At 36.5% G+C, this 24,827-nt stretch overlaps 1 protein-coding gene across 1 annotated transcript; it reads right to left on the bottom strand.

Annotated features, from left to right (window-relative positions):
* Positions 1-14,213: 14,213 nt before the first annotated feature.
* LOC18436852 (uncharacterized) lies at positions 14,214-24,556 on the bottom strand. Its single transcript, XM_006847074.4, has 9 exons — positions 24,499-24,556; positions 23,860-23,982; positions 20,935-21,015; positions 20,679-20,767; positions 20,503-20,577; positions 17,622-17,683; positions 17,454-17,513; positions 16,386-16,583; positions 14,214-14,653 (listed from the first exon to the last, which is right to left on the bottom strand). The coding sequence occupies exons 2-9, from the start codon at positions 23,980-23,982 to the stop codon at positions 14,550-14,552; spliced, it is 792 nt and encodes a 263-aa protein (XP_006847137.1). The 5' UTR covers positions 24,499-24,556; the 3' UTR covers positions 14,214-14,549.
* Positions 24,557-24,827: the final 271 nt, after the last annotated feature.

The raw sequence follows: 24,827 nt of genomic DNA, 5'->3' as shown, positions 1-24,827 counted from the left end.
TGGTTCGCAGAGAAATCTAGTAGAAGAATTTGAGTTTTTTGAAGATGGGGAAATTTTGTATGTGGATAGGGAGGAAGTTTTACAGTATTGGCTACTTGATCCAGATGCATCATTTTACATGGTTCCACATAAAGATTGGATCTATAGGTACCAACTATGTGAAGAAGGTATTATTTTCATGAGAAATAATTATTTATGTAAAATCGAGGGAGTTGGAGATGTGAGAATCACAATGTTCAATTGAGGCATATGCATCATCCCGGGTGTCAGACATGTTCCATGCCTCAAAAAGAGTTTCTTGTCATTGGGAAAATTTGATGAGCAAGGTTTCAAATTTACAAGAAAAAATAAATATCTGAAAATTTTAAAAATGAGCATAAATGATTGTAAAATGAGAGTTAGCAGGCAATTTGTACATACTTATTGGTGAAATAATTTTGGGAGAGACCGATATTGTAGAGGTGGATTTTGTCATGACATAGCATGCACGTTTGGATCACATGAGCAAGCGTGGACTCAAGATACTTCTCGATAAAAATCTTCTCCCTGGTTTAAAATCGTTTAATTTAGATTTTGTAAGTCATATTTATTTGGAAAGCATAACAAGTTGCCCTTTGCTTTATCCATCACTAAAAGTAAGGATTTTTTGGAATTAATTCATTCAAACACATGGGAATCACCTGTTGTTTCTATGGGACTACATATTTTGTCACTTTTATTGATGATTTTTCAAGAAAAGTGTGGGTTTATATGCTGAAAAAGAAATCAGATGACTTCTGTTGTTTCCAAAAATTTAAGGCCCTGGTAGAAAATCAGAAAGGTAAGAGCATCAAATATCTAAGAACTAATAATGAAGAAGAATTTTCAAAATGGTATTGCTGACAGAATGAATTATACATTTATGGAGCGTGCCAGGTGTATGTTACGTGCTGTCAGGTTAGAGCAGTGTTTTTGGGCAGCAGCAGCTCGTACAGTTTATTTCCTAATCAATAGGTCTCTCAGTTCTACTATTGACTACAAAGCACAAGAAGATGTTAGAATAGATAAGCCAACTTATTATTCTTTCGTTTTGTGTTTTTTATTGTGATGCATATTCTTTGATTCAAAAGGAGAAAAGAACTAAATTGGATGAAAATTCCAAGAAGTGTGTTTTTTTTTGCTATGTTGATAATGTAAAAAGGTACAGATTATGAGATCCTAATGATAACAAGGTTATAGTTAGCTGAGAGGCTATTTTCAATAAAAATTCCATGCAAACAAGAAAGATGAACGAGATGAAAAAACTGTTGAGGTGGAATGCACCTATGAAAACCAATGAGATGGTGGTCAGGACTATGAATATGAAATTGTCCAAGAGCTTGAAGAATATTTAAGTGATAAAGAATTAAGAAGATCTGATAGGCCTAAAAAGGCTCATGTGAGGCTTAACAACTATGTCGTATCTTATGCTTGCTAACAGGGGAGGGTGAGTCAGTTTCTTTTCGTGAGGCATGTAAGGTCGATGAAGTCGATGAATGGAGAGCATTTATTGAATAAGAGATGGAGGAATTGCAAACAATAAAACATGGGACCCTGTTGAATTACTAGAGAAGCGAAAGACAATTGGCTGTAGGTGGGTCTTCAAGAAGAAAAAAGGTCTTGATGATACTGCTGAAAGGTATAAAGCTCAATTGATTGTGAAAGGCTATGCTCAGAAATCAAGTATTGATTTTGATGAGATTTTTTTCTCTGGTTGTGCACATGTTATTAGAGTTATTTTAGCTATAACTACTTTCCTTGATTTAGAGTTGAAACAATTAGATGTGAAAACTTCATTTTTACGTGGTGACTTAAAAAAGAAATATATATGACCCAACCTGGGGGTTTTATCGAGAAAGGTAAAGATAATTTGATTTGTAGGTTCAATAAATCGTTGTATAGGTTGAACAGACGTCAAGTTGTTGGTACACACAATTTGACTCTTTCATGTTGAGCTTAAATTTTCATAGATATGAAGCTGACCATTGTGTCTATTTCCATGGATATGGTGATAGAAGTTTTATTATCTTGTTATTATATATCGATGGCATGATTGTTGCAGAACCAAACAAAAAGACTATTTTGACACTTAAAGCTCAGTTAGCTAGGGAATTTGAGATGAAAGATTTAGGAGCCGTTAATCGAATTATTGGGATGAGTGTACTTAAAGACAGGAGGAGCAAGAAAATCTGATTCACTAAGAAGAGTTACGTGGACAGGGTTCTGCAGGGCGTCAATATACAGAATGTCAAACCAGTTAATACCTCATTTGTTGTGCATATGAAGTTGTCTTTGAAACAATATCCTAGCACCGAAACAAAGAAGACACAAATGTCTCGAATACCATATTCATCATCAGTAGGGAGCCTCATGTTTGCTATAGTTAGCACCAGACCTGACATAACACAAGCAGTAGGAGTTATGAGCATAAATATGGTGAATCTTGGCTATGACCATTGGACCGCTATGAAATTTGAAGGAAATTTACAATGTTGGTATTTGTTACAATGAAATGGATTTAAAGGTCACAGGTTATGTCGATACAAATTTTGCAGGTGACTTGGATAAAATAAGATCTACTACCAAATATGTTTTTTGTTTGAGAGATGGTGCAGTTAGTTAGTTATCATGGTTGCAGTATGTGGTGACATTGTCTTCTACAAAGATTGAGTATATGTCACTTACTCATGCATCTAAAGAATCAATTTGGCTAAATAGGTTATTTGGAGAATTTCAAGTTGTACAAAAAGGTATTCTACTTAACTGTGATAACCAAAATGTCTTGTTTCTAGCAAGAAACTAGACTTCCATGACAGGACTAAACATATTGATGTTCAGTATCACTTTATTCATGATGTGGTAGAAGTTGGAAAAAAATTTATTGCATAAAATTTATATTGATCACATCCAGTGGATATGTTGACTAAACTCATCGGGAATGGGAATATCACTTGGTGCATGACTTCCTTAGTATTGTGGTTACTTGATGATTTAACTGGTGGGCAGCAATTTCATAGAACAAACTAGTTAGAATGGAAACATGTCTTCAAGTGGAAGAATGTTAAATACGTGAAGGCCAAATTTCTTTTGTTATAGGAAGTTTCCTATTATATTTCCTAAAGTTATGGTGACCATATTTTATGGGATATAAAATCTTGGAGCTATGGATAATGCACAATTTATATAAGAGATAGAAATCTATTGGTGAACCTAAAAAGTGGGAAACCAAATCATGTTAGGAATGGGAGAGGGGCCTCATGTGGGTCTCTTGGGTTCTACTCTTTATAAAAAGAGCTTTGTAGAGAGAAAATTATGTAAGAAAAAATCGAAAAAAAACAGTTAAAAAATGTTAGTTTTCTTCAGTCATGAGTGGTTATTCTAGTAACAGAAAGACCATGTTTTGGGCTTCGAAAATCATAAAAAGAAGAAGGGTCCTTCCCTTTTCCCGGCCTTCGGCCGCCCCTCTTTCTTATGCGGGGGTGGTGCCTTCGCGTAGCTCGGGGGCCAATAGAAGAGAATATCGTACAGTGAAATAGCCACTAGTGCGATTTATAGTTCCGAGGTGAGGTGATAAGGCTGAAAAGCCAATCCCTAGTCCATGAAAACCGTCCTAGTGCTGCTCGAAAGAGGAATTCAAAATCGGATATATAGGTGTGATGGACTGACTCTTGAGAGAGAGGGCTTGTAATCCCTTGTATTATTCATGCTTGCATGATGTTCTTCTTATTAGTAGAAGTGAACTTTGTTGCCCGTGGATATAGGCAATTTGCCAAATCACGTAAATCTTTGAGTCTCTGTTCTTTTATTTTTCTGCACTATTTTTTTTTCTTATTTTTGCCAAACCTTGGTTTTTATCCTCTAAAACATATTCTTCACCTAGTCTATAATGTGAGGGTTTAAGTTTTCTACATTTCACGCTTGCTCAACCATTGGGATTTTATTCAATGTTATCAAATTTGTTTCGCTTTGCTCGAAGCTTTCGGATTTTAGGCACAATCGAAGAGAGGCGAAGTGTGGTGATGCCGCTTTGGTCAGATTTGGACCGTTTCGATTTCGAACCGCTTCGGGTTTGTTTCGGGTATGCTTCAAATCTTCTTCGGCCAGCAAAGAACTTCTTATATAAATGTATATTTTAAAAAAATCCATTATTTGTATATATTATATATAAAAATATTTAATTTATTTCTATTGAATTTAAAAAAATATATATATGAAGTCCTCTCCCAAATCAACCGAAGCACCAAATTGCTTCATTTTGCTCACCAAACCGAATAAGGCTCCAAAGCGAATCCGACAACATTGGTTTTATTAGCAAATCGCCATAGACTTTTGCAAAATTGTTTGTTTCTGAAGAGGAGTTTAAATTACAAGATAAAATTAGGAAAGGAAGAACATTTAAAAAAAAATTAAAAATTGGAAAGGGAGACAATTATACATTTCTTGACGAGGAACATTGTTCATGGATTTGAGGATTAAAAAAAGAAATAATTGAGGAAATTATTCTTGGATTAAAGGATGAGACTTGTATAAGGTTTCAACCTTAAACAATCACGGTAAGGTGCACCTCAAAATCTAAAAAATACATTTTTTACGTGGAAACTCTTTTGATGGCCTAAAAATATATTTTTCATCCCTAGTATGGAATTGAAAGCTCCAAAAGTGGTGCACATCTAGGATGTCTAACAGTCAAAAAATCTTAAAAATAGATTGTCTAGATAATGTGTTACAACATGTACTTATGGAAAGGTTTCTATACTTTCCTTACAACATAGAAGATTTATGCTTCTCCTATCATCCAACCATCCAATTTTGGTCAAGAGAGTTACTCATCGTTTAATCTTATATCCGACGTCTAAAAGTATTTTTTTTTTAGTTTTTTTTATAAAAATTTTATGAATATTAAACTTGGTATGTGCCATCTTCACATTGGGGGCTCACCTATAAAAAATAATTTTTCTATAAAATGTAATGACCAAAATACCCCTTGAATATTTTAGGGGTATTTTGGTCATTTTATTTTATTGAAAATATTTTTTTATATTTTTCGCTAGTGAGAGTTTAATAGAGGATTGGATGTACAAAATTTGGTGTCAAAATAATTTGTAGAAAAAACATTACAAATAAAATAGTATAGAGACATGATATTGTGATTGGAGCAATATTAGCCCTCCATTCAGAATTGATGGTTGGATAAGAGGAAGTATATAAGTTTTATGTTGTAGGGGAAACATATAAAGCTTGCCTTATACTTATTTCAAGACTTGAAATTCACTTTTTCTTTCACATCTACATATCTCGAAGTCAAGACAAAGGTAGATCAGCCGTAATGTTCCAAAACCATAAGAAAAACAAGAGAGAGAAGTACAACTCAGCAAAAATTTTAAAATTAAAAAAAAAAAAAAAAAAAGCATGAGAGAGAAGAAGGGAGAGGAAAAGAAAAAACCTTCTTCAATAGATCTAGACTCGGTAGACCTTGGAGAAACAAGATAGCAAGGTAGATAAATAAAATGAAATAATTAACTTCAAAAATGCCTCCTTGTTGGGACTCCATTCTCCCTATTCCGGTCTCTTACTTTTATATTCTTCCTTTTTGTTTACTTAGATTATGATCTTGGGGTTTCTTTTCACATGGGTGCAGTTTGCATACGGATGCAACTTCGAATTTTATCATGGTATATAATTTTGATGTAAAATATTTTTAGGATTATCTCAAAATCTATTTTTATATCTAATTATAAATTTTTAAATTTTAAAAATGGTTAAAATCAAGTAGATCTATAAACATATGAAAATCTTGAAAATGGACGGTGTAGATAATATGTTGTAAAATGAACTATTTTTTAGCCTTAAAATCTTTTTGTTTTTCATAGTCATACATCTCGATGTTGAGATGATCAATCAAAGGGTTTTTCAACATTAAAACTATCTTTTCCGATGGATTTTTGAGAGGTACCGTAGTTCTACATTATAAGGTAGCATCCTTATATAAACTTTTCCCTTTTCATATTCCGGCCTCGTGTTTTTTAAATCAGCTTAGGCCACAAACTCGGCCCTGGCCTAAGCCGTGTAAGTCTCACAGCTTGAGAGGAGACGGCCAGGTAGTGTATATGGCTTAAAAAAGCGTTAAAACAATAAATCATCCAAAAAATTATTTAAAATAAAAATAATAATTATAAAACTGAAACAAAACCATAGCCAGCATAAAAATCCAAAAAAGCTAAAAACTAGATAACCCATAGATTTAGAAAAACATTAATTTATGATCGGAAACATTTCAAAAAAATCTAAAAAAAGAAGAAAACATAAACCTAAAGTATGTAATAAGAAAAACTCCAAAGCCATAGTAAAATATATGAATTATACATATAAATTTAAAGAATGTATACGAAAAGACCATTTGTCTTTGTTATAAGGATATCCCAATTACTCCTAGTCATTAAATGTCAAATCGTATGGCTTGAGGTGAGTCACAAAATCTTAGAATTTTGTTTTCCAACTTCGGATCTATTCAATAGCACTCTTATACCTACCCAATTTGAAATCTAAGAGATAAAGTGATTATGACTTCTTTGTACAAAAAATAAATATTTTTTTTATATACTTTTCCATTAATTCATGCATTAATTTCATATATTATATAATCTTAACTATTATTATTATTATTATTATTATTATTATTATTATTATTATTATTATTATTCTTAGCCTGAGTTGCATCTGAGTGCTCCGCTGCAATTTTGGAAAATAAATTCGACAATTTAACATTGTGATACTACAAAAGTAGGGAGGGAGAGTTAACAGTTTCAAAAAGTAGGGAGGGGGAAATGCGTCCAGTTTCCAAAAGTGGAAAGGCCTCACCGGAAGTATGCATGGACCCGACCGTCTATGTGACATGTCAACCGTAAGCCACATGGAGGGGAACTATGCCTATGGTATGGAATGAGTCGGGTCAGGTTTGGTCCACCCCAACGTTGACCCAAACCGACTAAATCTACATAAGCCCACCCAAATCCAGGTCGGGTTGAACTTAATTGGATCCAACGGGTCAGGTCAGATCCGGGTCTATAAATAAAGATATATATATATATATATATATTTATTTATTTATTTAATATTATATGGTAATATTGTTTATATAATGTTATATTAATACAGACTGGGTGGCGTTTGAATACAACCCAAATCCAAGGTGGACCTGCGTCCATGTCTAGCCTAGGCTGTGCCAAGGTCAATTGGACCTAGACCTAATAGTGTCTAGGTCCAAACCCATACCCCGTTGGGTCGAGCCATGAAGCCGACCCCACCCATTGTCCAATGGGTTTCCTCGTCCTTTGTAATGGAAAATTTTACATGTGGTGCCACTCATATGTAAAGCACAAAATACCTCTACTTTCCACTGTTATATCTTAGTGGATGGCCTCAAATATTTTTTTATTTTATTTTATAAATCATTTTGTTGTGAATTTTAAGATATAAATACATCTAAAAGGGTTGCATGTGATAAAATATAAAGAAGAAAATTTTTATAAGGAAATTACCAATATATCCTTAAAACTTGAAAGGGCTTTTAGATCATTTATTTGTATTAAAAATTTTGTTTTTAATATTTGCAGGGTGTGGCACAATAAGGTGAGGGGACGCCCCAAATTTCTTTCAAACATGTCTTGTATTAAAATAAAGGTAAAAATCAAATATTATTTTAGCGTGACATTACAATTTGAACAATCTCATCTATCCATTCAGATCAAACAGTTGAGAAGTAAGATAATATATTCTTTACATTATTGTGGTAACACAAGAAATTTTGATGAACATATAAAAATTGATAGAAACAAGACCAACGCGAAAGTAAAAAGGAAAGGCATCAACTTTATGGTGCTTTCAATAATTCCTCTCTCTCTGTGGAATCATTTGGCCTCATGGGTTTCTCCCAGCCTTTCCATTTTCCCTTGCTGAAAAAGATAACTAAAGGGAGAAGAAAAACAGGGTCATATTTGAGAAAGGGGTTATATTGTGGTGGTAGCACTCTCATACCTCAGTTAGATTGTGGTGGTAGCACTCTCATACCGCAATTACATGTTGTGGTTTTTATTCTTTAACTTCAAAAACCTCTAACAATTTACGTAGGTTTGTTGTAGATCTGGGATATACAGCACATCTCAAATGAATGGAATATAGAGATCCATCTTTTTGCACTTCCAAAAATAGCCTACATCTAATGATATGTAAGAAGTAAAATGAAAGTACAACAATTTCTTTTAAATTTAAAAAATTATTTATTTTCCCAGATTCATCATTGTCATGGCGAGATTATTGACCTTGAATTTTAGATCCAAAATCTATCTCCATCATGAATTTTAGAATGTGACACATATTAACTGGTGAGCCAGCTAATGCATCAAAATGTCGACCGTCGACCGTCAAATCTTAACTGGATTAAGGGGAGAGACAGAGAGAGAAAGCTGAAGATTACTTTTAGATTTCGAGAGAAAATGCTATATGAATTTTGGTAGGAGAGAGGATTATGGGTTCAGAGAGAGAGAGAGAGAGTGAGTGGGCTCAAGATTCTGTTTAAAATGCTACCGGGGTTTTGGCATATTAGCTTTAAGGAGAGACATTATGGGCTCTTTGAAAAAGGGCCTTGGGTTTTCCTTTAGATTTAAGGTCAGAACTCTTGGAGTTCGGGCAAAGAAAATCTACATAGACATATATGTGATAAATTCATGGTAAAAAATTTCAGAAGGTACATTTGCTTGGATTGCCGAAAACCTTTAAACAAATGTTGCATTTGTGATGTTTAGGGCTCGCAACCGGTTTAGCCGATCTCAATTTAATTGAAAAAGGCTATGATGATGATGATGATGATAATGAAGACTGAAAATCAGGTAGGGCCTGGTCTAGCCATCTTTGGCCTAATCTCACCCTGGAGCCTATAAGGCTGCTAGGGCTAGGGCTGGAACTAGGCCAGCCCTAATAGACGCAAAGAGAAAATTAAAATATTACAAAAAAGAGTCGAGCCATGCCAGCCCTCGGACAGTATTTTGTTGCCCAAGCTCTAATTTTTTTATGCCAAGCGAATGGCCAGACCACATGCCCAAGCCCTAGTGATGCTTTCATAAACTTGGCCCACGAAAATAAGGTTTCATAAATGAAGTCTTCATAAGCATGAGTGGCAAGAGAGTGTAGTTTGTTAAGATTGCAACTTTATTTGTAAAAATAAGATTGTAGTACACTATATCCACGCAGATTTGTCACATCCTTTAAAACAATATCAATACAGGGGAGATTTTTTAAGATAGTTTCCAATCTACTCCATCTAATTGCTAGCTTATTTCAACATATTGCAACCTTATATAAAAAAATTTCTTTTCTATATGTTACTTCAATATTTGTGCCTACCTAATTATCTATTCACTTGGGGGTCTTTATCAGGCTGATGCCCAAAGAAAACTACTAGATTGATTGTATTCTACCAACCTTGTGCATTGTTTTTTTTTTTTTTTTTTTTTTTTGGGAATTTTTGCCAAGAGACAAATTAGGTTGGATGACCAGAGCCCCCATTCCAATCAGCAATTAGTTAACTTGGGTAACTTAAAAACTTCTAGATCCCTATATCTACCTTTTCAAGCCTCCACTTATTGGAATCCACCCAAAATTTGAAAACTTTATCGAAGGTGTTTAAATATTTCAAAATATAAATAGTTTCTTGCCATCGTGGGAAGATCTGACGTTAGATTCAACCCTTTTGAGTTAATTTCTAGTCAAATGTTGAGCAAAACATTGTTTAATCACACGTATCTATGTTGCTTGTATTTCACTGTTTTAAACAGTGATTTATTATCATTGTCAAAGTTTTTTTTCAATTGATTAGGGTCGGAGTTTTTTTTCAATTGATTAGGGTCGGCTATGCGAATGATGTTCCGTCATTTTACTTTTTTCAAAGTTATACCCTAGTATGCTCATATGATATTTCAAACAGTGTTTACTACCATTTATTCCATAATATTCTCAAACATACGTATATAGATCACACTTATCTATCACACTTTGGCACTACATGCACACAGATAGTTGCTCTGCTCTATGCTTGAAATAGATGTAGTAGACAAAATATAGAAATATAAACTTAAGGACTTCAACGGACTTCTAGAAGCAGTTTCCTCGACCCAATGGGCAGCTTGGTCCTTTTCTTGGCGGGCCACACGGTTTTGGCTTGTCATGACCATGGTAGTGGTCGTGGTCGTGGTCATGATCATGGTCAGAATCGTTGTCATGGTCATGGTCATGGTCGTGGTCGTGGTCATAATCGTGATCGTGATCGTGATCATGATCGTTATCGTGATCATGATCATTAGGACCATGGTCATTACCATTGTAGTTATTATCACGATCATGGTCGTAGCCGCGGTCATGTGCATCCATAACATCCTCTTGGAATCTTGCTCCTTTTACTTTCTTGGATGCTTCCTTTGGAGGACGGTCCGGATTAGACTTGCCTTGACGGTCATGATCACGGTCACGGTCATGATCGTGGTCGTGGTCGTGGTCGTGGTAATGGTCATGGTCGTGGTCGTGGTCGTGGTCGTGGTCGTGGACATGGTCAAACAAACTTGTAGCTTGCTTTGGAGGATGGTAAGGCCCAGGGTTTTCGCCATGCCCATGCCCATGCCCATGGTCGTGCACATCAATAACTTGCTTCGGAGGGTGATAGGGGTTCGGCTTGCCTTCATGACCATGGTCATGGTCACGACCACGATCATCGTCACGGTTGTCACTGTGATCATCATAACCATGGTTTTGATCGTGGTCATGCACCTCCACAACCTGCCTCGGAGGGAGGTAAGGCCCATGACCTTCTCCATGCCCACGGTCGTGGTCGTGGTCATGGTTATATCCATGCACACCCGCAGCTTGCTTTCGTGAGAGTGTTTGCCCTACCACCACAAGAGTGGCATACATGCATAGAACTACTACTAAGATGTAAGACGACCTCATTTTTCACAAAATTAGAGACTTCAACTTTGCTACGCAAGTTCAAATGAGAAGAGGATTACATATGGTGAAATGAAAGTGCAAGCATAATGGTGGCCGTAATATTAAAGGCCGTGTTTTGTGAGGATTTCCAATAGCAGCACGGTTAAGTGGTTTTATGAGTCACCTCACGTTTTTTCTCTTTGCAGCACGAGGTAAAAGCAGATTAATTAAGAAACTTAAAAGAGTGATTATCTCTGTATGAGGATAATTATAAGAGCAAAAGTTGAGGTGAGAAGAAGCGGCGGTCTGCCTTCCCATTACCTTATGGCACTGGAGCTTGTGTGCCACACGTGATGATTGTAAATGCACTTTGCTAACATAACTTGGGGTGGCCATGGAGCCAGGTCAGGGTATGGGTCCAAAAATTGGACCCGACTGGCTGGGTCCAGGTTCAAATATTGCACCCAAACACTATATGGGTCCGGGTTCATGTGGACCCGACAGAGATAGTGCTATTATTTAAATAATATTTTATATATAATAATTTAATAATATATAATTAATGTTTAAACATTTATAAATATATATTTTTAGTTATAATATTTAAATAATATATGTATTTAACATAAAATTTAAATATGTATATTTTTTTTATTTTTTTATTTTTTTATTGTGTCCAAACAAGTCAGAGTCCGGGTCCCGGAACTGGACACGTTGCCACCCCTATTGTTAAGTACTTGAGTGTAAAAACCGTGGAGTACCACCTCTGTTGTTAAGTACTTCAGCGTAAAAACTGTGGAGTTCCGACCGTTGTAAATGCGCTCAAGAAAGAGAGAGAGAGAGGGGGGGAGAGAGGGAGAGAGGTTTTATTAATGTTCCAAAAAAAGAAAAGAGAGAGAGAGAGAGGAAATGTGAGAAATTCATGCTAATTACTCCCTCGGATAGAAGTTATTTGGGATGATTTTTGTAATATGAAATTTTGGAGTCCACTTATGGAATTTTCAATATGAATCCCGAGTTTAAGGAAGAAGATTGTAAGTTTCTAAGGACCAAGATATGACTTGTGTTTTAAAGCCCAAAATCGGGTAATGAATCAATCCGAATCGGTGATACTTCAATAAATTAATAAGTCATTAAAAATGATGAAAAATATTAAGAATATAAGTTGGGTTCGAATCACACCCAGTCGTCAATTCTAGTGTCAGAATTGCACAGGAGTCAGGACTCTTATCGAACCATGAAATTCATACTGGATCAGGCAAATTACTAATTTGGTCAAAAGAAAAGGGGTCCGTCCATTTTTAAGACCCTATTTTAACTTTAGACCTCCATTGTTTAATCTTAAGACTATTTTAGAGACAGTATGTATGAATGTGTTTTTGTCAGGGGAATAACAAAAGAGATAATAAAGTATGGCTATTGAAAAGCCAAAAATTAGGTTAGAGACGTGGACGGGTCTCCTTCCCCATTAACTTTATCTTATATTTGAGTGCAACTCCCGTTATTTTATCTGTTAGCAGCTTGGGGGAAGTGCGCTTTTATCTCGGTGATCACAACAGTCACGTTATTAAATCACACCATCCAATCCGGATAGGAGGGTGTTGGAGATTAGATATACATTTAAGCTAGTGTGCCGGCTTCAAGAGCGCGCATACTATGCTCATGTGAGAACATATTGTACACTTAATTCCCTCGGGCAGAAGAACAACTTGGGAAGATTCATTTGATCTAAAATTTTTGGGAACCACTGTAAAATTTACTCGTTGGTTCTTAAAACATAAACTTCTGAATTATTGAGTTTTCTAACCGTAAAAAGATCGAACAAGTTCTATTCAATATTGAGGCTTTTTTCTTTTTTTTGCAAACCAATAAAGAATGCAATTTAAATCTTTTTTACTAAACTAATACATGAGTTGAAGCGGTTAAATCCCAATATTTGAGGTCCTAAACATGAAAATGAGTCGAAGAGGTTACATCTCAATATTTGCAGTCCTAACAATACACCTAGATTAGGCTTTGCCTGAAGGAGTATCTTTTAAGTTAATGCCCCTTCGTCTCTCTCATATCCTCAAACTAATGAGCCGCCACAGCCCATATGACCATTTCGCCGAGGAAAATTTACGCGTGAAACCACCCAAGCCCCACTTCCTGTCCATGGCACCCTGTTATTTTTTTCGGTTGCCGTTACAGTCTAAAGTGCCAATATTAGATAATCAAAGTGAGGAACATTTTTAAAATTTCATCTGCCAAAAAGCATTCCAATGGCCTTAAAATCCATCTTCGCACCTAATTATGAAATTTAGAGCTCCAAAACTGATGTAAATCAAATGGACTTATAAGTAAAATTTTTAAAAATAGACAGTTGGATAACATGTTATAAGATGTACCATTTCCAGAAGTTCATACATGAGCACGGAATACGATGAGCACAACAATCCGATCCCAATTGTATTCCCTCAAAAGTTTCAGTCGCCTCTCTGTTTTGCCAGGAGGATCCATACTTAAAAGTGATGTAAATAACTACAGAAACTTCCCTCCACTCATTGACGTGTTCCCTTCCACAAGAACTTGAGAAGCCCCCAAATAAGATACAACCCTTCAATGGAGCCAGAACTTGGGGCAACTTGGTAACGGTTCAACTAAGGTAAAATTCGCTTTGGCTGCCAAGATTCATTCTTGACTCCCAAGTAAACCTCATCGGGTTCACCCATAGAATAACCCCGGCAGGATTTCAAGCCGTGCATCCTTCCAGTACTTAAACAATTTATTGCACATTCAACACTCCCAAAAATATCCCCAAAGTTTTTCAACAGAGAGAAATAATGGCCCAATTTTTCTCATCCAAAACTAAACTCCCATAATTGATGCTCAGGTATTCTTGGCATTCTTTACCAAGGAAGAGATTACTAGCCTTCAAACTTCAATTCTTAAAACAGAAGTCCTAGATTATCCACCCAAATCCTTCAATGCAATTTGCCAAGTGCCAGAACTCAAAAGACTCGAAACAACCAATCGTCGCACTTTTAAAGAGGATATAGAAGGAGCAACAAACAATGAAAGGCACCACTTAAATTCATTTGTGCAAATAAAACACGAAGCATAAAGCATAGGCTTCCAAATCGAAAACAAAAAGGTGAAAAACAACATATACAACAAATGAACAATCAACCCCACAGGTTAAAGATGAACAATCAACCCTACAGGTTAGTAGCAACAAAATAGAAGTCTAGAAGGTCTCATAATGAATAAAAGAATGTACTGCTCTATTATTCTCCAACAACAAAAAGAAAACTAAATTTTACAATTTTGATGTATGTTAATAAAAATAAATCACGAAGCGCCCTACCTACAAAAACACAGCCGCTGCCACCTCCATGCAACAGCGACGGCTCTCCAACAGAAAAGAACAATACATAGACACTATCTATTGTAGTCTTTTTCTTTTTTGCTTTTCTAAAAGAACTTCCCACAAAACACTTGCACGAGCAGAGCAGGCATCCCAATTATGTTTTTCTAAGCTGAACTGTTCCCTTACCCTGATACACAATCAAGTAGCTTTAACCGGCCTCCGCTCCTGCAGCTGCTGCCTGGATCGGCCCATCTGATCTATAATCACCACGTCCTCCCCGCCCACGGCCCCTTCCCCTGCCACGACCACGCCCTGCACAACCCACCATAAATATCAGTCAGAACTCTCTCACACATCCACAAAAACACACATGTTACAGATTCTATAGAATCTATACACATTATGAATTCTAGAATATAAGACCTGTATCAGGTGTGTTGGCAACGTGGACACAGATTTCCAAGGTTCTGGGCACATATTGACACACAGACACATGTACCTGACACCTTAGAGGACTTAGAACAATTCTGCCCAACCTTTTTGTCGAAATACAACAATAGAAGTCATTTGTGCCACTTAGAACTCCACTCTAATCCCCCACTAGATATTATAGGGACATATCGTGTCTAAAGGGCCTGCATTTCTTTAATGTATATACATGTCATAAAACAGGAAAGTGTATGATGCAAGCATTCGAGCTTTCCAAAGGTCGCTAGCAACTTACCCATAATCCGATATAAACAGTAGACATTTAAGTGTTATGAGAGGAGCGGAACCCAGCCGTTCATCGTTTACACTGGACAGTTCGAGAGGTGCTAGCCAACTATCTAAACCTAGATGCTAATCACCTTATATTGTAACTTGTTTTCCTGCTCAACATTTTCTTTGCACCCATAACCTTAACCTGCCAGATATTCTTTCCCCAAGCCGAACCCACTCCAAAACCTGCTCCCGCCTCCAACAACTATGATGCGTTCGCATGGCAAGCTTTGAAAAACACAGCAACTCTACTTGAACATAGCAACAAAAAATCCCCGCCATAGTAAATGCACGCACGTAGACAAATGACTTTCACGAGTTGATTATTTTTAACATGCCGAAATTTGGGAAAGCAGACAAAAAATTCCAAAGACCCATAACCCTTCCCGACCCTCCCACCCTCCATGTGAGAGGTGTGTTTTTACATTCCAGCCTTTTCACTTGTGTTTATGGAGTGTGCAAGGCAAACTACATCTGTTTTTAATTAGGTGGTGTAACACTCCAATTTTTCAGAATACAGCATATTCTGTGATTGATTTTGTGTGTAAGTCACCAATACATCCATTTCGAGAAGTTCATAAAGTCTCAATTTTCATAACTTAGCATATCCATGAAGCTTGTTTTTTGACTAAACACACATGCACAATTCATAGTTGAAGTCTAGCAGCAACTTTTCAGTAGTAGCAATCCAGAAAATGCAAAAGGCAAAGTAACAACCTGGGCATGCTATTTAACCACACAAGTACCCATTTTTCAAATAACCACCAAAATAAGCCTTCCATACCATGCATTACACACCAACACCCATAATAGATCAATTTAACCTCTGCTAAGCCAAAGTTACACATGCAATCAAAGAGCAAATCTCATGTTCCAATTTAGGACCTGCTCAAACCCAAGTGTCTTGAGTCTCATCTCCCAAGATATCAAGAGCATTGTGTGGAAACTCAGAATCATGGCAATGTCTAAAAAACAAAATATGATGATACTAATTAACCATTACTCAAAAACAATAAACATAGCATACCCTCTATGCCAAAAACAAAGAGAGAAAAAAAAAGAGAGGAAATACAAGTCATTAATTATGAAGATCAACAGCTCTTGGTCAATTGAATTTCACGATTAAGTGGACCATCTGTATGGAGAACCATGACCATTTCTAACTAGGGTAGAAATACACCAAAAATCTCATATAATAAGAAAGAGTAAAAAGCTACTTAAAATTCAACCATAACACAATCTCTTTTGGAATATGCTCATCATGAATGTAAAAGGGCACCCTTACCTCGCCCTTGTGCAGGTGGTGCATCTGGTCCACCGAAGTCATTGTAACCGCCTGCCTCTTGCTGCATTTCTCCACCACCATAGCCACGTCCATGCCCACGGAATGGGCGGCCCCTTCCACGGCCTCGACCTCGACCATAACCACGACCACCTTCCCAACCTCCATCTCCATTGTATTCACCCACCCCATTCATGTTCCCTGCAAAAAAAGACATAACTGAATCACAACATGCTCTTAAATACTAAGCTTTAAAATAAACAATAACTATAAATTAACAAAAAATCTGATGTTAATAAAACCAATACATTAAGTTTTTAATCCGTTTTTAATCCCCATTTCAAAAGACAGTTTTAAGAACAACTTCGGTTCCATAAACCAATACATCTTTCAAAAAATTTATAAAGAAATGAGCCAGTTGCCAAGATAGGGAACGCTTTCCCTTTGCCCATGTCAAGAATCCCATTCCATAATGAATGAGGTCCATCTTGAATCTAAAAGATGAAACCTCCAAGTAAAGCTGTAACTTCAGCTCATTGGAGTGAACTGACCCTGCAGGATCAGAGTAAGTGAGAACTGCCTCACCCTTATGCTCACTTTCCGAACTCTGCTGGGCCCACATTTCCAGCAGAACTCCCATCAAAATTGCATTTGATGGTGCCTTGGGGGAAGGGATGATGTTGGATCTGGGGGGGTAGAGGGAGGGTTTCTTGGTCAGTCTGTTTTTTCTTCTTTGTGTAGTCAGAACCCAAAATTTCATTTTCAGTGCTCACCCATGAAACAGTGTGAGCCCTTTTGTTGTTTGACATGAATCCACGGAGCTTACATTTAGAACAGGATAGGTTTGAGAAAATTAATAAATAAATAAATATATATATATATATATATATATATATATATATTTATTTATTTATTTAGATTAGTAAGAAGACATCAAATGTTTTTCACTTATACAAATATGAGGACCACAGTTGGATACGCAAGGTACAAGGTCATTTACTGAATAAAAAAGTAACATTGTTATCATACAGCATAGTTCCAGAACTGTCCAGGCATAAAATAACGATTTACCTCTGGGCCTGCCCCTTCCACGCCCTCCACGTCCTCTGCCCCTTAAACCAGGTGAACCCTCTGAAATGCAGTAGACAAAAATATATAACAGGGTTTACTAGGAAAAAAACTCTGCACCTAATAACATACAGAGGAAGAGGGATGAGACTTCACAAGAAATTTGCTTACCTCCTTCATAGTCAAATTCATTCCATGGTTTCACCTGATCTGCCGGTAATGGTGATTGATATCTGCAACAAGAAAAATATGGATATTAGAGCACCAAGTATGGCATGAAGAGCACATAACAATCAGTCAATCAGAAACATGAACTGTACATGGAAATATCGTATGTATATGTTAACAAAACTTTTATTGAGCATATCACCACAAAAATGATCAAAATGCATCCATCAAGGCAGCACCATCATGACTGTGACAAGTTATCATTGGACACCAGCAGTTTCCATCAGAGGCTAGGGCTTAAGGTTCCATTAACATATAGTTACCAATCTGTGAAACTTGGAGCTCCAAGCTAGCACAAGATTGCCCAGGCAAAGGTGTTTACATGCGTATGACGTATAGCATACCACACACATTGGCAAAAAGCACCCAACATGCAGGGACGGAACAAAGTGAATAGCCTGCTTTTTAATCATACAGACATTGCAGATATTTAGGCAGCATGATGGCACTGTATTGAGAACAGATAGTGAATGACCCCCATGTATTGCACCAAATATGCATCATAGGTATACTACGAGTGTAGCTATAAAGGCAAATTTATCATATGCAAAACTTGAATGTGATGAACTATAGAATTGGAAATAAGGGAAAAGGTGATTGCAGGTTTCTCTTGCAATGACACTAGATGGAAGGATAGAACTCCTTGAAACCCAATGAGTCTTCTCGACCTCGTGAGGTTGCATGCCATGTAACTTTCCATGAATCAGCACTGGCATCTAACGATTCGGTATGCATTCTTTCTAAATAATTGACATAGTATACCTTTCTTATGGCTAATTTGCATAGATGAGACCATGGATTCCAAATTAACAATCAAACCAACAAATAAAAGAAGTTTCAAACACCATAAATCAAGACAAAAAAGGGAAGAAAAAAAAAAAAGGCAAGCAGAGTCACTGCAGAATTCATGACCACCGGCTCATTCTGTCATTTTCTATGTTGCTTGTTAACGATGATGAAAGAAAACAAAAAAAAAGAACTACAGAACAATTTGACCGAAAGGAGTAACAAGTCCATGAAATTCCCAGCAGTCTCCAAAAAAGGGCAGCAGAGGTCTCCCCAGGTAGTCAATCTGGCATTGTACGTATATAGACATATTCAGAAATTTACAGTGATGAATATAATCTCTTACATTTGAGGGAACTTAAGGGGGTAGCATCGACCTAGAACAACACTGGTTAAGAAGGGTCTTTAAAAGGGTAAAAAGAAGGCTCAAAGGACATCGATGAAAGTAGTGAGAAAAGATATGGCAACTTATGGTCTGATTGAGGATATAGCCCTTGATAGAGCAGAATGGCAGAACAGGATTTGTGTAGCCAAACCCAAATAATTGGGATAAGGCTCGAACGATGTTGATGACGATGATGATATTTTAATCTCTAACATGTCGCCAAGGAAACTCCAGCACACCTAGAACGGGCTAATGAATGTTTTCTCGCCTCAATTCAACCACATCAAAATGCTTACCAGTAACTACTAGGGGTGGAAAATTTTCCATTGGGTGCATAAGCCACTATAAAGTCAGAAGACACCCAAGAGTTCCAATGTCGAGTAGTCTTGGGAGTCATCCCAAGAGTAAATGATAATGAGGTGGAATGGAAAAGGGCCAGGTTTAGAACTTAAAACTACTTCACCAGCAGATATCAAGATACGAAGAGCAAATCACTTAAGATGTATTCCTTTAGAGGCACTCTTTGAAGTTTATACAAGTTAAATAGGGAGGGTCACATGGTAAGCAGCATTGCCTAACGACTAGAAAACATTCATGGAATGCCTCTTCCACTAAATTGAAAAAGAAAATAAAGTTTGCAAGGTCCCTATATCATCCTAATCTATTGGTTCAGTAAGAAGCTTGCAACTTGTAAAACCCAATGCAGTAACCTCCAAGGGGGGTTTACCCCTGCAACAATTCCACAAGAAATTCAGGTGTTGAAAACAATCCCATCACCAGGTCATAGCATTTTTTTCCAACAGGCAATCATTAGGTTGATAATGAATACTCATAAATACAAGGAGAACAAGAGAAATATTCCACTTATAAATAGAACCAAAACAACTTTTGCAGAACACAGTAACCAGGAAAATGTGAGATCCTCCAAAAAAATGAAAGTTGTTTTATGGGGGGGAAGAGCAGTGGGGATAACAGGTCTCTACCTGTTTTGGAAAAAAATGAGATAGGCAACGATAAGAGAAATATGGATTTCAACTATAAACTACAGCTCACATATCTGCATCTGAGTACACGTGAAAAGATGTAAAACACGTGCCCAACTTTAAATGATCATCTTGACATACAAAAACCTATTTAAAAGTTGAACTAAGAGAAAGATTGGGAATAAAAATGAACTAAATCCGCCGATAAAACTCCAATCCAATTCTATAGTAAAAAAACATTCATGAACATGCACTAAAATCAATGAGTTCACCAAAGACAACTGCTTAATGAAAAAAAATATTGAAAAAGGTAAGCAACAAACATGCTTCATCCAATTAGTCATATAAAATAAAGCCCAATAAAAACTTACAGAAATGCAGATGCATCACATACTTTTCTTGCTACCATGTAACTGTCAAACTAGATACACTATCATCTTCTTCTTTTTTTATATATCAATAAAATATAGATAGACTATCATCAATCATATATTTATCAAAAAAAAATTGATCTTTCTTACCCAGTTGAGGATGTGTCGAGCTACCATGTAACTGTCAAACTAGATACACTATCATCTTCTTCTTTATATATATATATATATATATCAATAAAAGATAGATAGACTATCATCAATCATACATTTATCAGAAAAAAATTAATCTTTCTTACCCAGTTGAGGATGTGTCGAGCTCCTTCTTAGACAGAGTAATCGTGATCATTGATACATGTCTTGTAGTTTCAAGTCTGGAAAGAAAGGAAAATGTGTTGTACAAATTATAATGAAGCTCCCTTTACAAACCATTAACAAACCGAAACAATGTAAAAGCAATGCACAAGCATCTTACGGAAGAAGGCCTTCTTCCAAAGGCTCCCACATGTCCGTTATGTCAGTTGAACCAATTGCTGTGTTCTGATGTAAACCAACAATCCTTCTCTGGAAGAAGACAAGAGGAAGGAAAAAAATGAACAGGAGTAAAATATTTACATGGAAATGGTAATAGGCAAAGCCAATTGAAGAAGAGAAGATGCACAACATTTGTATCGGGAAAGAAGCAATAGGATATTCAGAGTAAGTTCAAAAGCAATCCACATCCAGCCTACCTTGATCAATTCTGCAATCATCACAGTTTTGTTGATAGCCCTTCCCATAGCCTTCAGGACAATTTCATTGGCTCCCTTTTCCTAATAAAAATTCCAAAATCAAACATGATATAAAGCATAATGTGATCGAAGTTCAATTTATTGCCCAACTGCAATCCTTATTACTGTCATGCATTTAATCTCACAATCAATACGGTCAAGGCCTTCACTAAGACAGGTGGCAGTTGCAACACTGCTGATGCAGCACAGAACATAAATTGAAGGAGCATATCATAGCAATGAAATGCTTGATACATATTGATAAAAAATTTGAATGAGAACAGATAATGGTAACACAATATCAAATAGGAGCAACTATTAATAAGTTGTTCACGCATACAAACATTTTAGAATCCCACATATATTGTTAAATAACAATAGACAATAATCAATTCCACTAAAAAAATTTATCATATATAAACACTTGTACAAGTTTCAACAAATAGGATAAATATCAATCAAGTGTTTGTACATCAATACATTTGTGTATCCAGAAGTCTTCAAGACATTTCTCCCATATTAGCCATTCTGACTGTCCTAAAGGTAGCCTAGTGACAGTGTTACTCATTGCCCCAAGCATCAACCCCCTCCAGGACATCTAATAAATTCATTCGCAGTAACAGGTAGTGTTTTCAGATCCATATAATAACATATAGACTCATCAATCACTAAATAAACAGAAATTATTCGTGAATCCAATCAGCGGTCGTGCCTTCTGTGTACAAGAAACAGACAATCCTCACGACCAAAAAGAGCACAATAGAATATCTCCTATATCCAAAAGAAGCCCTCAAAAAAGAGCAAACTGTCCAATTCACATTTTGCCACAACAGAAAGGCTCAGGGTTTCAGGCAAAGTGACAGAGGGGAAAACTCATGCTACACGTTCAAACTGTTGCTCTCTGAAATCCTTTCACATGAAAATCCACCTCTTTCAGTATTCTTTCACCAAGGACCTTACCCAGAAAAGAACATCAATCTTCCCTCCAAAGATCCATGAACTTGTGTGTCATGGAGAATCAGATGCGAAACAGTGAATGGATGCATGTCGGCATTTTCCAGAATGTTCTATCAAGAACCCCAGCCCCCCCATCAAAGCACAACCACCAAATTATCTTTTCATACCTCTTTAACACCAAGAAAACCTCAATAACAGTCCCAAAGTACCCTAGAAAACTCAAAATACGATACTGATAATTCGCAACAAAGTAGAAACCATTCTTATTAGATCAAACTTCCCAAATCATTCCCAAATCATATGGCCATACCCTTCCACACCAACAATAAGAAATAGATATACTACGAAGAACTGTTTTTAATTTGCAAGTGGAAAGGCTTATGACAATTTTGCACAAAGAAAGGACAACAAACTGTCCAGACGATAGCATCTCCAAGATAGCCTAACTCTATGTAGAAATTACAGCAGCCAGCGAGGATAGCATGTATCCCCTGCCACCACCCTTTATTCCTTCTCATATATGTAACAAATATTCCAACTTCCCACCCTTTGCATTAATCAACAGTTCAATGCAGCCCCAAAAAAGTATGAGGGGAAGCACTAGAATAGAGAGATCCATTAACCACTGAAGCAACCAAAATCATCCACAATCCCAAAGACCCAAACCATCAGAGAAGAAGCTCTAATTCAGAACCATGTCGCAGCATCTTCCACAATCCCAAAGACCCAAACCATCAGAGAAGAATCTCTAATTCAGAACCATGTCGCAGCATCTTCCGCTTTTTAGCTATTTCTCATCCAACAAAGAGGTAACCTTTGTTGTTAGCCATCGGTGATCACCATCCAAGCCTTATCCCAATTATTTGCGGTCAGCTTGATGATAGCCATCAGTGGCATAAATCAAAATTTCCAATCCGCCGTATTTTTTTAAGTTACTGTACCTTATCCTTCTCAGGCCCAAACTGTGAATTCTTAAGCTACCATTACCATATCCTTTTTGGCACCCAATCCAACAGTTAATATGCGCATTTACTAGGACATATGCCACCTTCTTTTTTTTGACATTTAAATTTTCCATTCCCTCCTAATCTTATTGCAAACGCTAAATAGTACAAACCAACAGTATATGCACTTTCGCACCAACTATAGATACCTAACAGATGTCAAAACGAGGACATTATCTCCTTCTTTGAGCTATATAACTAATTTAACGAACAAGAATGACCCTTTTAGCTATTTTTAAAGACAAAAAAACAGCTGATTTTCTCACAAATTCAACTACCGCACAATGCATTAATTTTTTTTACAAAGAAAAACAATATAGTTAGCCATCAACTGATCACACAGAATCCTGAATCCTGAATAGTGCAGTGATAGTTGAAAGCAAAAACGAGGTAATTGAACAATCTTCAAATTGGTGCACAATATATTACACTAAAGGCCACATGTTTTGAGGTCCGGATTGCAAGTTCACACTCATTCCACCAATGTACAATGATACAGAGAAAACTGCTTTTGGATGCATCTACATAAAGGGAGAGGTCAACTGAAAATAACCCCTATCTACTTGATATCAGAACATACATAATGGAATGAAACAGACTATAAATGAAATATACAATGATTGAAAAAAATATAAACTAACACACAGGCTTACTTTGTGGACAATCCATTTAACCTATTCTCACACCATTATAGTATAAACACAGAATATCACATTTAAAAGGATCAAGAGATAACATATTGCACACGGAACAAAAATAAAAATAAAAAAGCACCAATTTTTACACGAGGTATGATACATTGAAAACCCCCATAGAAACATGCAATTTCTAACAATATTATCAAAATCATGACAGAAACAAACATAAAACAAGGACACAAACTTAATGAAAATATAAGTGAAAAAAAAAATAAACAAATACATACTTGAAGAAGGCTAGTGGCATAGGTGATGTAGTTGCGCATTCTCCCCTGAGTTGTTATCCTTATCTCATTCTCATTAATCGGTGTGTCTGGTCTTGGCTTCTCCACCCTCTGGTACCGATCCATCTATTCCCAAAAAATACATAAAATCAATGAAAGATTGATACAAAGGAATAACAGAATGACTCGTATATAAAAAAACATCTGCAACAATCTCCAAATATAAGAAACAAATCAAACAGCATACTGCAATCTATCCAACAACTACAAACCACAAACAACACCAAACATACTCAAGCAACACAAAATAGTCCAAAACAGCAACCAAAACCCTAATAAAAGAGAACGAATCAACAAGTCCCCAAACAAAACCAAAACACAACACGCTGTCCAAAACAGCATAAAAAAACCTACAAAGGTCCTCAAATCAATGGATCTGAACACTCAAAACCCAAAAGGAGGTAAGCTACAAAGATATTCAACTAAACCAGCAAACGAGTGCGAAGAACAGACCACAAAAAACAGAGAAAAACAACACAAATACACCTACAACCACCAGATTCAATAGAAAAAACTCGCAAATAGAAAGAACGAGAAACAAAACAACTCGCAAAGAGAAAGAAGAGAGAGAAATATGCGTACCTTAAGATTGAAGCTCTCAGAGCCCTTCTTCCTCTCTGTTTTTTTTCTTTTCCGCTCTGAAAGGCTTAAACCGTAGGGGCCTCTCTTTTTATACGTGCGATAACTGTTAGCGGGTACAGCACACGCTCGCGGTCATGTAGCTCTCTCTTTCTCTCTCTAAAAGTTCAGCTCCAGCTCTTTCTCTCTCTAAAACTTAGAGAGAGAAAAGCAAGATAGGGTTTGCTACTTTTGGTAGCCCTAGTGGTCTAAACGTAATAAAAGATGAAGTTACGGGTACTTTTATGGTCGCGGCTTTTGTTCGCGGGAGCTGGATAACGATATGAACGTGT

This window comes from Amborella trichopoda, chromosome 11 (assembly GCF_054954075.1).
Source record: "Amborella trichopoda isolate Santa Cruz 75 chromosome 11, AtrichopodaSantaCruz75HAP2 v2.0, whole genome shotgun sequence".
NCBI classification, from domain to species: Eukaryota; Viridiplantae; Streptophyta; class Magnoliopsida; order Amborellales; family Amborellaceae; genus Amborella; species Amborella trichopoda.
The sequence above is the reverse complement of the archived record's forward strand: the minus strand, read 5'-3'. Positions and strand labels throughout refer to the sequence as shown.

Bases quoted from the DNA above. Each gene is read 5' to 3' on its own strand.
- LOC18436852 (XM_006847074.4), bottom strand. From the start codon at position 23,982: ATGGATCGGTACCAGAGGGTGGAGAAGCCAAGACCAGACACACCGATT. The intron at 21,016-23,859 runs GTATGTATTTGT...AATTTTTATTAG, and splicing joins ATGCCACTAGCCTTCTTCAA to GAAAAGGGAGCCAATGAAAT. The intron at 20,768-20,934 runs GTAGGCTGGATG...GTCTTCTTCCAG, and splicing joins TGATTGCAGAATTGATCAAG to AGAAGGATTGTTGGTTTACA.